Below are 14,300 nucleotides of genomic sequence, written 5' to 3' on the forward strand. Positions count from 1 at the left end.
TCCGAAAAAAAAAGGTCTGCCCGGTAGGGGTGGAGACTCCTTTCAAAGCGAACAAGGCGATTGGTCGGCCAAGGTTTTTGTCTGCTTCTGTAGTCCCTTGTTTTTAATTCCTGTCTTTCATCTGCTGTACGAGGTTGCCATGACTGCCTGGTTTGTGACGTGGACCAGAGAGGGGCCACCCTCCCAGCTTTAACTTGACATGTACCACTCTGTCCATACACACACACACACACACACACACAGTCACACACACACACTCAGACACACGCGGAAACACGCACACACACAAACACGCACACGTCAGTGTAGCATAACCCTATGACCCTCTGAGCAAGCATGACCTTCCCATCAGCACTTGTGGGGCAAAAGAAACATAAAAAATAGCCCATCTGTGACAGAGGAAACATCAACAGTGATGTGTTTGATGTTAACATCCAGGCTCACCATTTCAGGTTTTGTAATCTGAAGGCACTTTGTTTCATGGCAGAAAGTGGCTCCTGTTCCCCATCTGGACAGGTGGTGGGGGACAGGGGATTACCAGGCCGTGTCACATCCGCCTCTCCTAAAACCTCCCCTCCCTCTCCCTCCCCTATGACATCCTCCTCTCTCCCCATCCAGGACTCCCCCTCTCCCGCCACCCCCCCCCCTCTCCCCTCTCCCTCTCCGGCTAGACTCTCCTGCGCCTGCTACCTCCACCCCCCTTCCGCGCGCCTTCGCCTTCTCAGAGATTTCATTAGTCCCACCGCCCTCTCTCTTCAACTCCTCTCGCCAACTCTCCACTTCATTCGCTTTTCTCGCCGTCTCCACCACTCCCTCTCTCCGCCTCCCCCCTCCGCTCCTCTCCCTCGCCTCCTCATCCATCTCTCCCCCCCGCACGCCGCCGACCTCCTGCGAACTCTGGCGGTCCGCCCCGGCGCCGTACCTTCGGGTAGTCCACTTGGACCGGTGAGCACAGTGTTTAGAGACACGTAGGCAGCTCCCCCCGGGGGCAGGGAGGAGGAGAGGCGCGGAGAACTAAATGTGGTCAAAGTCTCCGGTTTTCTTCCGCGCCGCACCAGAACCCGGAACAAAATGTTCGGGCGTGGCGCTGAGAGCGGGCCGAGTGAAAAGTAGCGATGATTCGCGATCAGAAGCGGGAACATGTGGATAGCGCTCAGAGAAAGATTTGATTTGTAAGATGGGGGGGAAAGAAAGTACATATTTTTTTTCTTTAAAAAGTCACTAATGTCCCATTTCCCCACACCTTTCAAAGAAAGATTCATAACTGGCAAAGTTGTCCTTGTGCTTTACAAATAGTCCTCCCTCGACGCTTGTGAACCCCCTGGCAACTCCAAATCTGCTCCTCATAAAACAGCTGGCGCCGCGCTCGTGAAGGGCTCGCTATCCTGCGCTGGGGTGCGTTTTCTGGAAAATATGTCTCTTAAAAAAATTAGCGAATCTTCTTTATTACTTTTTTTTGTGGTGTTTTTTTCCCTTTTTTTCTCGGTTTTATTTGTTTTCCGTACGTGGTGCCCGATGCGGGGCCCCTGCTGCCTTCAGAATGCATGGATCTTTGGTGATTGGATGCCAAGGGTTCTAGGTCACAGACGTCGGCCTGACTGTTCTCCTCAGACAGGCGACAGGACGCCGCAGGGTCACCTCTGACCTCCCAGGAAGGTCATCGCCAAGGTGACGACGCTCAGCGACCATATATGGGCGTATGTGGGTGGAGCCGCGGCGCTGAGATCTGGAAAAGAAGAAAGTGGGGTAGGCAGAGGACAGAGAGGGACATCAATGTAATCGTGCTGCTGTGTGTGTGTGAGGTGAACGTTACCTCTTGGCACATCTGGGACCGACTTAGCTCCAAACCCATTTAAAACCTGACTTGACGGCCGGCGAAACTGACCTCAGAAACAATGCCCGAGGGTCACTTCTCCCTACACTGGTCTGTTTCCATGGCCGCTCCGAGAATCATGTAAGATTCATCACGGAAGATTGAAATACATAATTCATGATGTCACACTCTGTCCTCGACCTCACTGACTATTCCTTAACTACAAATGAAGTGATTAAATAGCTTTGAATTATAATGAAGCTTGGCACTGCCGGCGCAAACTGCAAGTGAAAGTATGATACCACTGATTTCACAAGAAATGTCATTTTATACCGATTTTCCCCGAAATAAACAGAAATAACAACTAGTGAGACTTCCCCTCAGAGACGACCCCTCACCTGGCCCTTCAATGCTTCTCATGAAGACCAGACTAATCACAGCCAATTATCTGCTGTTACACGGTGTGATTATGCACAGACATTACTCTGAGTGTGTCGCGTAACCAGTGACTGCGAAAGTGCAATCGACCTACATCCTGAGGCATCGCTTAGTCTCTCAGCCTAGGGCCCATGCTCTACACAGCTGCTTGCTCTACGCTCCAAAAACACACGACAACTGTCTGAAGAAACAGCAGCACGTTAAGAGCCTAGTTACAAAATGTGTACAGTGTACTATTAGATGATTTAGTAAAAAAAAAACTTGTTTAAAAAAAACAAGTACAAAATTCATTCAAATGCCATTTTCCCCTGCAGTTTTTCAATTTTCAACACCGAATGGGGATAAGGAACCAATCATGAACATGTGATCACGCGTGAATCGGTCTCTCGGAAACCTCTAGAATGACTCGGCTCCGCGCTGTAGCCGGTCCATTAAGTGGCGGATTGAATGAGAGATCCAGCTGTGAGGAGCGGAGCGCCCCGGCCTGCTCCCTGTCCATATCACCTCGTCAGTTGAAAGCCATTACCTGTCTTCCATTTTCTCTCCCCGTTTGTTCCCCCGACGCAATTACTGTACAGCGCCGTGCCCCTCACCTGCCGGGGCCGCTGTGATTACTGTACAGGTTGCCATGGCAACACCCCCCCCCCCCGCCAACATCTCAAAATGGAAGCCCCCCCCCCCCCTTCCCCTTCCCCATAGAGACGGACTTCTGACCAGCTCACTGCATCCCGCCCCTAAAACCGGCTATAGATGATGAGTACAATTAGGAGCCGGAACCCATGAATAAGAGTATAATAAATACTTTTTTTTTTTTTTTTTTGCTACTTACTGGTTGGTGGGCTTCGACACTCCCCTTCCTCTAGGGTGACGTCATCGATGGCGATGTCCCCCTCTATGCCTGGGCCTCGAATCCCCTCCAGCACAACCTAAGGAGAGAGAGAGAGAGAGAGAGAGAGAGTTAGAGAGAGAGAGGAGAGATAGAGAGAACAGACAGCAGTGTGTGTGTGTGTGTGTGTGTGTGGGGCGGGGGGGGGCAGAGGGTAAAAGATGCTGTTGCTCCCAAAGGTGCTCTCTAAAGTGATGTTCAATGATGTAGCTTTTCACTGGAGGACTCTGGAAGAGAGGGAACCTCATCACCATTACAAGCACCTGTCCACTACACTGTATCCGTCACTTTATCTCACGGCTTATCTGGTGCTACATCAATATGTGTCCCCATGGGAAACGAACACTGAACATCGAAGATGGCCAGCGAGGCAGCGGAGGGGTGGGGCGGCGGATATCTGAGGAGCGCAGCGCGGCTTCGTCTCTCCACTGACCTGGAAGGACGACGTCGGGTGGATGCTGACCTTGGCCTGCTTCCAGCGGTCACCCTGGTTACCACTTAGTGACCACACGGGCCCGTCGGTGGCGGTCTGCCCCTTCTGTCTCAGGAAGGCGTTCAGGGTCCCTGTGTCGAGAGGAAAGAGAGGCACGGTCACGTGACGCAGCGCAGCAGGTCGGGAGGCGGCGGGGGGGGTCGCACTGCACGCCTCTCACGCCGCACGCCTGAATCAATCAGGTTTGTACGCCGATCGATCCGACTGTATTATCCAAAGTAACTCACATAACTGCCACACACACACACACACACACACACACACACACACACACACACACACACACAGAGCCACTATTCCGGGATGTGGTGCCGCCCTGCTCTTGCTGTGTGTTTCTGGAGAGGGTATGCATAAAATGGCAGCTGAGATACCAATTTGTCAATACTGAACACTTGATGGACTACTGGATGTCAAAGTCGATGTCAGTGTTTAAGTGGAACAGTAGCTGCTATGGGGCAGGGGGGCAGGGGGTCGGGGGGTCGGGGTGTGGGGTCCGGTCTATCTCAGTATTGTATAATATGAACTTAACATTCAACTCAGCCTTCGCATTGCAAATTCATGTCTTCTTCTTTATTCCAGGCAGAGCGGAGCAGTGTCAGAGGTTAAAAATGGGTCATATGAATAGATATATTTTATTAAGTCAAGCTTCTGGAAGTGATGGTGAGTTATTCTCCCAGACATACTGATAAAGTTTAATTAAAATACTGGGTGATAAGTGAGGAAGAGCATGCTTATAGAAACATAAAAAAACTCCCCCAACAGCTTCACATTGGTATTCTTAGTGATTAATACAAAAATTGAAAAGGGGTTTGAATCTGAATGAGGCGCAGTTTAACTACTGAGGACTTTGATGTGAAGCTCATGTTTTCAATGAGATCAATTAAAATGTCAGACATCAGTAGGTCCGGGGTGATGACTCGGTTATGCCATGTGTCCAACCCCTTTGATCCAAACTATCAGATGATGACAGTGACTGCAACTACCCCCCCACCCCCCACCCCTCCCCACCCCCCCACCCCTCCCCCCTCCCAACACCCCTCGTACAACAAACCTCCCTTAAAGAAAAAAAACGAAACAAATAAACAATACAGAGACAATTTTCATTGGTTTAAGCCCCGAGTTACAGTATTAGGCCGGCCAACCTGGCATCTCGTTCATTTCTGCTCAGCGGGAGGCCGTTACTGAACCAAAAGAGAGTGGGGGGGGGGGGGGGGGGGGAGAGATCACAGGCAGAGATTGAGGGAGGGAGAGAAGGAGGGATCGCGTGAGGCATGTTCTTACCACACCGCCTCGCGGACTAAGAGACGGGAGGAGAGACCGGCATGGCGGTATCGCTTTGATGCTTCACAGGCACAGCGAGGTGCCTCATTACGGCCGCACGGGCCGTGTGTGTGTGTGTGTGTGTGTGTGTGTGTGTGAGAGGGAGGGAGAGAGAGAGAGATATAGAGAGACTGCGATTACCAGTGAAATCGAGAAAGAGGGAGAGAGATAGAGGGGAAAAGAGACAGAGAGAGGGAGAGAGAGAGAGAGAGAGAGAGAAAGAGAGGCCTGTACATCTCTATGTCTGTTTCTCAGTGCGAAAGCGCAATCAGTGGTAAGAGTCCTCTGGTAGAGAACCTCACCCCCGGCTCCGGCTCCCGTCGGAGTGCAAATCCCGCGGGGCTGGAACGCCGCTGCGTTGGCGGTCTGACACTCTCTTTGAACTGGCGCCGCCGCCGTCGGTGGTGATGTCAGCGTTGCGACTCTCTGCAGTGATGCGTGCACTCATGTGCTCAGAGTTTTTAAAGGGCTCTTTATGTGCTGATGGAAAATGCCGGAGCGACTGAAATATTCAATGTGCGATGATCAGCGCCATGCTATAAACATCTTCCTCTCGGATACGAAGAAGAAGCACATGTTGCGACTTATATAAATTTAGATTTCTTGACATTTTTGGTCCACAAGGCGTGGACCTACTACTGTATGTGATGACCTAAAGTGTGACCACCCTCTTTATGATAAAACTCTTCACTCTCTTAGGCTTCACTCTATTTGATTCCATTCTCCCAATTGCATTTTGAAACGCAGAGGGAATTTCTGGAGTGTCTCTCTCTTCTCTCTCTTCTATTTGGGACCAAAGGGACCCCCAGGGAGTCACCACAGGGCAGGACCCCCAGGGAGTCACCACAGGGCAGGACCCCCAGGGAGTCACCACAGGGCAGGACCCCTCCAGGGATCAAGTGGTTTAATTCGGCGCAATGGGGAAATCCCCGATAAACCACTGGACCCTCTCACCTTTAAGGAGGCCTGACATTAATCACATTCTTTGGTGTGTGTGTGTGTGTGTGTGTGTGTAGGTGTGCGCGGTGGAGGACTTAATCCTGACACGGCCACCGTTTCCGAAGGCAAACTTTGAAATGTGCCTCAGTGATCTTGCTGTGACCTTGTCACCGGTAGACCCCGGCTATCTAGATAAAAAGAGTTCTCTCTCCATGGCAGTGTGGGCAAAACTCCTCACTCATTGAGTGAGTCTGCACGACAGAGACACACAGTTCAGTGATGACTCACTGAATCCCACAGATGGAACCACGGAACGCGGAACTCACACTAACAACCAAATAAATCAATAACTAAGAACACATTATGTTTGTTACTGTGAGAGTCCGTGACAAGCAGCTTCCTGAGGACTTTAAAAGGGCTTAGAGCTCTGAAACACTTCTGTAGCGTAAACGAAAAATGGTGGGTATCAATGGGAAAAAAAAAGCAGCTAGGAGAACATTTAGCTGAAGGTTCCTCGCGTCGGTATTCCCGGGCGTTCCCGCACTACAGTAGCATCCCGGAGCTGCAGGGGAGAATTCCAGCCGGAGCGAGGGGGGGCGGAACGCTACGGGGAGGCGAGCTCTGGCCTGGATCTGTGCGCCTCCAGCCCCTGACATTTGGCTCATCCATCATAAAACCCCATCGTCCGGGCAGGGGCTGCGCCACAGGGGGGGGGGGGGGGGCTTGGCGGGCGATCAATCTGAGCAAATTGGAAACGTCACAGCCTACCCAACCTCAGCGGCGGGGCTGGGAGGTTTGTACCCCCCCCCCCACCTTCCACTCCCCCCCCCCACCCTCCTCACCTCCCTCCCCACCCTCCTCACCTCCCTCCCCCGCCACCCTCCTCACCTCCCTCCCCACCCCCTCTCCAGATGTCTGGTTCCACGCCTCCCACCTGGCCTGTTCCAAAAGGCTGGACTCAGCTGGCTAGGCCCGACCTTCCCTAGCCCCCCCCCCCCCCTCCCCCCCCAGCTCTGTGACTCGGCTCGCCGGCAGATGATATTGTTTCGCTGGCGGTTGTCGCAGGCGGCAAAGTGAATCGCTTTAGAGTGCTTTGCAGCAGACGTGTCCCTGCCAGCGGGCTTCCTGTGCGCCTCTCAGATAATGGGAAGGCAATGTAAGGAGCAGAGCAATTCCACACCATGTTATCACGGAGGTGGGGGGGGGGGAGGGGGGCGAGCTGAGGGAACTCTCTGGTCCTGCTCTCGCCCCCGTGCTTGTTAAGCTGCTGCGCGCTAGCCCCTGGTGGGACGCGCGGCCGTCGACGAGGGGGCTTCAGTCTAATGCGCAAAAACACACACTGAAACACCTCTGCGCTGCAGAGACAGGAGTGTGTGTGTGTGTGTGTAAGAGAGAGAGAGATAGAGAAAGAAAGAGGAGAAAGACGGAGTGAGAGAGAGAGAGAGCCGCTGGAAGACACAAGGCCTACTGCTTCTCGACTCAACTCAAACTTTATTGATAAAGCGCGTTTAAAACGACTACGGTCGACCAAAGTGCTGTACAGGTAGGTGAAAAATAAATGACAACAATGACACAATCATACATGCAAACACAATACCCACAAAGACAACAATACACACACTAGGCTGGGAGTCATGCTCAACTAGAATTGAAGACCAGGGAGAAAAAGTGGGTCTTCAATAAAGATTTAAAAACTTCCTTTACTTGACCCTTCCCTTCCTCTACTACAGACTCAATCTGGCTCCTCTCACACAGAGAGGAGAGAGAACGAGGGAGACAGGAGGAGAGGAGAGGGAAGGAGAGAAGGAAGGAGAGAAGGAAGGAGAGAGAACGAGGGAGACAGGAGGAGAGGAGAGGGAAGGAGAGAAGGAAGGAGAAAGAACGAGGGAGACAGGAGGAGAGGAGAGGGAAGGAGAGAAGGAAGGAGAGAAGGAAGGAGAGAGAACGAGGGAGACAGGAGGAGAGGAGAGGGAAGGAGAGAAGGAAGGAGAGAGAACGAGGGAGACAGGAGGAGAGGAGAGGGAAGGAGAGAAGGAAGGAGAGAGGAAAAGGGTGGGAGGGAGAGGGGAGGAAAGGGATGGAGAGAGGAGGGAGAGGGGAGGAGAGGAAGGGAGACCGGCTCATTGGGTCGACTGTGAGGAGAGAGCGCAACAGCCTCCGAGTGCCACTTCACTGGCAGCGAGGACGTGGAGACAAGGTGCATACCCAGGAACGGCATCTGAATTCGAAGGGGAACTCAAGAGCAAACAGAGACGAATTGTGTAAACTTCGCTACATTTGTTAGCTCACCAGCAGAGCCCCGAGGCGTAGCCAAAAATACTGATCTGAAATGGTGGCTGAATGCTTGAATTCTAATGGTATTTTCACTTCAGTTCACCTGAAGATGCTATGAGTAAGAAGATGCGACTGAACACACACAGCGCAGATACAGAGATGGTAGGATGGGGTGGGGGTGGCGGCGGCGGCGTGGGGGTACGGGGGAGGTGGCGTGGGGGGGGGGGTGGAGGTCTTACCGATGTGTTTGCCGTACATGTGGTAGAAGAATCCGAAGCAGTACGCCGGGGGGCTGTTGATGCCGTAGGGGTTCTTGGGCGCCACGTTAAAGAACGGGCTCACCAGCCGTGCCTGGTCACCCTCTTTCCGAGGCCTGGACGTCTCGATGTACATGTAGAAACCTGTAGAAGCACACACACACGCACACACACGCACACACACACACACACACACACACACACACACACACACACACAATGAAAAAGAGTAAATGTGCGCACATCCGATCCTGTTTTTAGGCCAGGTGCTGATCGATAAAGGGATTAATTTAGAGGTTGAACTGAACACTGGATTAATACTCCCAGTATTCTTTTGTTGGCTACAACACACACACACACACGCGCCGCAAAATGCCGTTACGCTTGCGAAACCGCACTCGAGAGCGCCGGTGAAATGCGCTCGGTTTGATTCACATTCTAACGGTATAAAGATGCCTTATCCAGCCAGCGATGGCCTTCCCCGCCGGCGTACCCTGGCAAACAGCCTCTGTTGGCTGCAGAGTGGTTTTGGCCCAAGGGGAGATTGAACAGAGGGGTGGGTGTGCCCGTCTAAGGCCGAGTGAGAGCTTCTGCCAGGTAAATCTTACGAAGCCAAGAAGTGGTGCTGGGCGATGGAATGATGTTGTTCAGCGTGACTCACGCTCGTCTGGCCGCTGTCTGAAATGCCCGGAAATATCCCAAATCTCCAGCCACGTTCCTTTATATATTCTAGGGCACGCCGCGCGCCCTCGACGCGGGGGTAGCGAGGGTCAGAGACGAGAGGCTCCGGCTCTTCGAGGGACGCGGGCGCCTCCGCCCCCCCTCCCCAGGACCTCGCCCCTAACTGTTTCACTCATCACCTCCGTGCCTTTTCAAAACCCATCTCCCCCGCTACTTTGAACGGGCGGAGGCAGACAGACGCCCCCCCCGCCCTCCCCCCACTGGCCAGTATCAAACGGAAGCACTGTTGAATTTGGTTTCAGGTAATTATTACCGCCGAGGACTGTGATGGTGGTAATGAAATGCTAGACCGTTTCAAACCATTAGGGTGATTAAAGCCACCGTATTATTTACTTCTTCAGAGGGGGCGTTTGGTGTCTGCCGCTCTCCTTTTGAAGAGAAGACCGATGCTTCCCTTCAGGATAGCTTCGACCAGCTACAACAGCCTCTCAGACAATGCAGTGTTGTGGAAGAGAGTGATAAGGGTGTGTAGCGTTTGCGTTTGCGGTGTGTGTGTGTGTGTGTGTGTGTGCGTGGACACATACAGTAGACGGCAGATTGAGTAACCATGGAGACTGGTGTTTTTGTTCTCTCTCTGACTGACTTTCTCACTACTCTTTTTTGTCTTTGTTTGTTCATTTTCAAAGCCATCCTTAGTCATTCTATCTATTTATCTATCTGTCAGTCCATCCGTCTGTCTATCTATCTATCTATCTATCTATCTATCTATCTATCTATCTATCTATCTATCTATCTATCTGTCTGTCTGTCTGTCTGTCTGTCTGTCTGTCTGTCTGTCTGTCTATCTATCTATCTATCTATCTATCTGCCTGTCTGCCTGTCTGTCTGTCTGTCTGTCTGTCTGTCTGTCTGTCTGTCTGTCTGTCTGTCTGTCTGTCTGTCTATCTATCTATCTATCTATCCACTAAATATCAGTGATTAAATCCTGATTCAAAATGCACTCGCTATGACAGCTGTGTCTCTCTGAGGTCCTCTAGAATGTGTCTGAAGTGGAATTAGTGATTGGAAACAGACAGTTTTGTTTCAAAAGTCTGTATAAGCGATGCTAAGGCCTCCACAGTGAATTCTCTGGAGTCGTACTGTAACCTCCTTGGTGAGACGCTGAAAAACCGCACGTGTCGACGGAAATAACGTGGCAGTTGGCTTGACCGTGATTCGCCCTGGTTCTGAGGGCTAACTCGTCAAACGACTTTTTACTGGACAACGCCAGTCGAGAACCGCTGATCCAATCAACTTCAGAGGTGACACTGTATGTTAGGGGGTCCTGGATGGATGATGGAAAGATAGATAGACAGACAGACAGACAGACAGACAGACAGACAGACAGACAGACAGACAGACAGACAGACAGACAGACAGATAGATAGATAGATAGATAGATAGATAGATAGATAGATAGATAGATAGATAGATAGATAGATAGATAGATACACAGACACCGGTCGCCGGCCCTCCTTTTATTCGACTATAGTCGCAGAATCTCACATAATCTTTCACTGCATGAAGATGCCATGGTGCAGTAACTCCTAGCGTCTCCTCTGTTCCCCCTACTCCTCTCTCCTGAATATTGAATACCCGCACACAACTCTCGCTCAGGTACCCATGGAAACTAGAGAGAGACAGACAGGCGGCCATGCATGAGAGTCACGAACCTCCAACAATCCAAGGTTGTTTATTGTTCCAGTGCGCACACCTTCGGCGTGTGACCGAAGGCACCGGGCGACCGAAGGCACCGGGCGACTTTTTCGAGAGCGACTTTGTCAGGAAAGACTGTGTCAGGAAAGTAGTACGTCTACATTTACTTCTGTGCCTGTTTTGTGATCACTATGGGGCGAATTCACTAAAGCAAATTGCGCCCGCTAATTGCACCATAATATTGCGCGTCAGTTGCGCCCGCTATGTGCTCCGTTTTAAAAACCTATTCACTAAAGACATTGCGCTAATAATATCCCAGCGCAAACACGCCCATTCGGTGTTTGCGGCTGAGTGCAATTTGCTGCTGATATAGGAAATGACTATAAATACTGCGCATACAGCGCATAAAACTCGTATGCATATCATTGGACGATGGCAGACAGAAAAAGAAAGATACGATTTTCAGACAGCGAACTTGAAGGCCTCACGGACGAGGTTCAAAAACATGTCTCACAGCTTTCGGCAAAAAATATCACGACTGCAGCAAAAAATCATATTTGGGGTTTAATTTCCCAATCAGTCAGTGCCATTTGTGTGTGTAAACGCGGAAGACTGCAAACGGAGGTGGAATAATTTAAAAAGACGAACAAAGGAAAAATTGTCATTTTATGTTATGCAAGTTGCAGCACGATGATCTGGCATACTTCTGGGGGAGTGTATAACATTGCCCCACCGGTACGATCTAGGCATCTAAACGGCTTTTCAGGATTCCAAATGTGCACTCAATCACACCGCGCGTCCTGATGTGAGCCCAGTTGTACGCCGCCTCTCCAACGTTGGAAGGATTACGCACGGGAGTCATCATCCATGGCTGAAGATGATACCTGCCGTCACCTATGATACAAAAGCAAAATATTTTCAAGACCATTCAAATAAAACAAATATTGTGTAGGCTATGTTTTTATTTATTTATTTATACCTATATCGGCCCCCAGCCGTTCAATGAACAGCTATAGGGAATGCGCAGTTTCGCGTATAGACTATTATACGCACAGTTTCGTGCTATGTAGGCTATTATATTCATTGGGGGAGCTTGGACTCGCTGGGGACGGGTGGAGAGACGCATAGTCAACTGAGCCTCCCCAGACGCGACTTCATCCTCCAGTTGGCTGAAGAGCTGCGCGCTCTGGTGTCCAAACAGTTACCGCGGTGGTTCTAGTGTTAAATCAAAAAGTGACCTTCTTCTAAATATTCTCTCACGAACAACATGCCTGGCATTGCGATGCCTTCGCCTCGCAACAATCACTGCTGCCATGATCAGCGGACAGGCTGGCCGCGACACACCCCTTGCGCTTAAATACCACCACGTTTCTGAAAACGGTATTAATTTCACTTTTACTGCGTGAGGCAATTTGCGCCGATGTTTGTGAATTGGGCGGGTTTTGCAATAATGTTCATTTGCATAGAAAGGGGAACATTCTCCGCCCATATTACCTAATTTAAATATGAGCTAATAACACCGGCGCAGAGTAACGCAATGACGAACGCAACGCAGTTAACACCGTATTTCACCCTTTGCGAGGGCTTTGTGAATAGCAAACATAATTTGTGACTTATTTGCACAGGCTTTGCGTCAGGAAAAGCTGCGCAATCCTTTAGTGAATTCGCCCCTATGTGTTTGAAATCCCCATTCCTGTTGTGTTTCCTCTCCGGGGATCACGTAGACATTGGGTCACCCCCAGACTCCGTAACCCCTCTAACCTCATCTATCCTACTGTCTCAACTCATAGTGAGCAAGTGGTGACAGGGGGACTTTGGAATTGCCAGTCGGAAGTGCCCAGAGAGTTTATCTCAGGCTATGACTCCCAGAGGCGAGGTGGTGGTACTGCATATTTCTCCAAAATGGAAATACTCTCTTTTCTCTATTCCACAGTTTTCCCCCTCCTCTTTTGAATTCCATGCTGTTTCTGTCACGTATGCAATCAAGATCACCATTTATAGCTCCCTCTTAGCAATACACGCGAAGCTCGAGGTCTTCGTTAGAAAACGGGGTTTTATTCATGCTGAACCCGTGAGAACTGAGTTACGGGAAAATAAAGAGGAAATATAACGTAAAAATGTATGCATGTACAGTATGTCTTGTGTTTACAATTTGTAGTTCCATTACAACTATACAATTGATAGTTCGCAAGCATTTGGGCTAACACAGTCGAACGTAGCTAATCATACAGGAGTGAATGACAAAGCAAACATACCTCGCCCAGATAGCAAGCGGACCTGGGCCATATACAGGCCAGATCTGGCCTTTGTGGCTTAGTTCCGGCCCATATATGGCCCAGAATCATTACACATCCGCTTGCTATCTGGGCGTAGACTGCTTTATATTTAAGAGGGGCTAAAGAAATCTTGCTGCTGTAGACCTTGTATTATCCTTCTTCTTGCTTAAGAACAGAACTGTTATAGAAGTATTGAATGCAACTTATGTGTCAGTGTATGACCGTGAACCAGACAATGACACTCTTCTCTCCATGCGCTTCTTGTATGCTTCTAGCGCTCCTTCTTGGAACTAATTAGGCTACCTGTGGAACAGTGCTGAGGCAGAGATGGCTCCGCCCTCTACGAATATATTAATATCTAGTGCTACACTGCTACACTAGAGCTACTAGGCACTCAAAATCACTGAGGTTAACTAGTGAGTCACTGAGTTTAACCCCTTAGTGAGTTCCTGGAGGAACTTGATACACTAGTGTCGTACTTCCCCAATGATGAGTCCACAATCATCCTTCTCGGCGACTTCAACATCCAGAGTGAGAAATTGGAACCTCTTCCTCTTCCTTTCCTCTCCTCCTTCGATCTTCACCTCTCTTCTTCTCCTCCTACTCACATAGCCGGCAACCAGCTGGATCTCATCTTCACTAGACACTGTTTCACCACTAACCTCTCTGTCACTCCCCTCCATCTCTCTGACCACTACTTCATGTCCTACTCCCTCTCCCTCCCCTCTTCCCCTGTGATTCCTCCTCCTACCCACATGGTTACCACCCGTAGCCACCTCCGCTCGCTCTCCCCTACTGACCTTTGCTCTTCTGTTATCTCTGCCCTCCCTGCCCCTGAATCCTTCTCTCTCCTACCCTCTGGTACTGCCACTCATCTTCTCCTCTCTACTCTTTGGACAATCTCTGTCCCCTCACCTCCAGGCCAGCACGCCCAACTCCACCTGCCCCATGGCTGTCGGACTCAGTGCGTACTGATAGACGGAGCCTGAGAATAGCTGAGCGTAAATGGAGGAAAGGCAAGCTCCCAGAGGACCTTCTTAATTTCCTATCTCTTCTTTCCACATTCTCCTCCTCCCTGTCTGCTGCTAAAGCTGCTTCCTTCCACTCTAAAATTCTAAACTCTGCTTCCAATCCTAAAAAACTCGTTGAAGCTTTCTCTTCACTACTCCAGCCCCCACCTCCTACTCCCAACTCCTCCCTTCTCCCAGACTGAGCTGCTGTTCCTCCC

At 50.5% G+C, this 14,300-nt stretch overlaps 1 protein-coding gene across 1 annotated transcript in view; it reads right to left on the reverse strand.

Moving 5' to 3' along the window:
• Window positions 1-1,634: 1,634 nt before the first annotated feature.
• LOC311310406 (MAM domain-containing glycosylphosphatidylinositol anchor protein 2) overlaps window positions 1,635-14,300 on the reverse strand; it is a gene marked incomplete at both ends in the record, with an annotated part of 184,099 nt that continues 171,433 nt past the window's right edge. Inside the window, 4 exons of the mRNA XM_084439894.1 lie at window positions 1,635-1,726; window positions 3,081-3,177; window positions 3,571-3,701; window positions 8,403-8,564. Coding sequence (XP_084296020.1) covers window positions 1,635-1,726; window positions 3,081-3,177; window positions 3,571-3,701; window positions 8,403-8,564 — 482 coding nt within the window. The remainder of the gene's footprint in view (window positions 1,727-3,080; window positions 3,178-3,570; window positions 3,702-8,402; window positions 8,565-14,300) is intronic.

The sequence above is a fragment of the Borostomias antarcticus genome (genome assembly GCF_949987555.1).
Source record: "Borostomias antarcticus genome assembly, chromosome: 6".
Lineage (NCBI taxonomy): Eukaryota > Metazoa > Chordata > Actinopteri > Stomiiformes > Stomiidae > Borostomias > Borostomias antarcticus.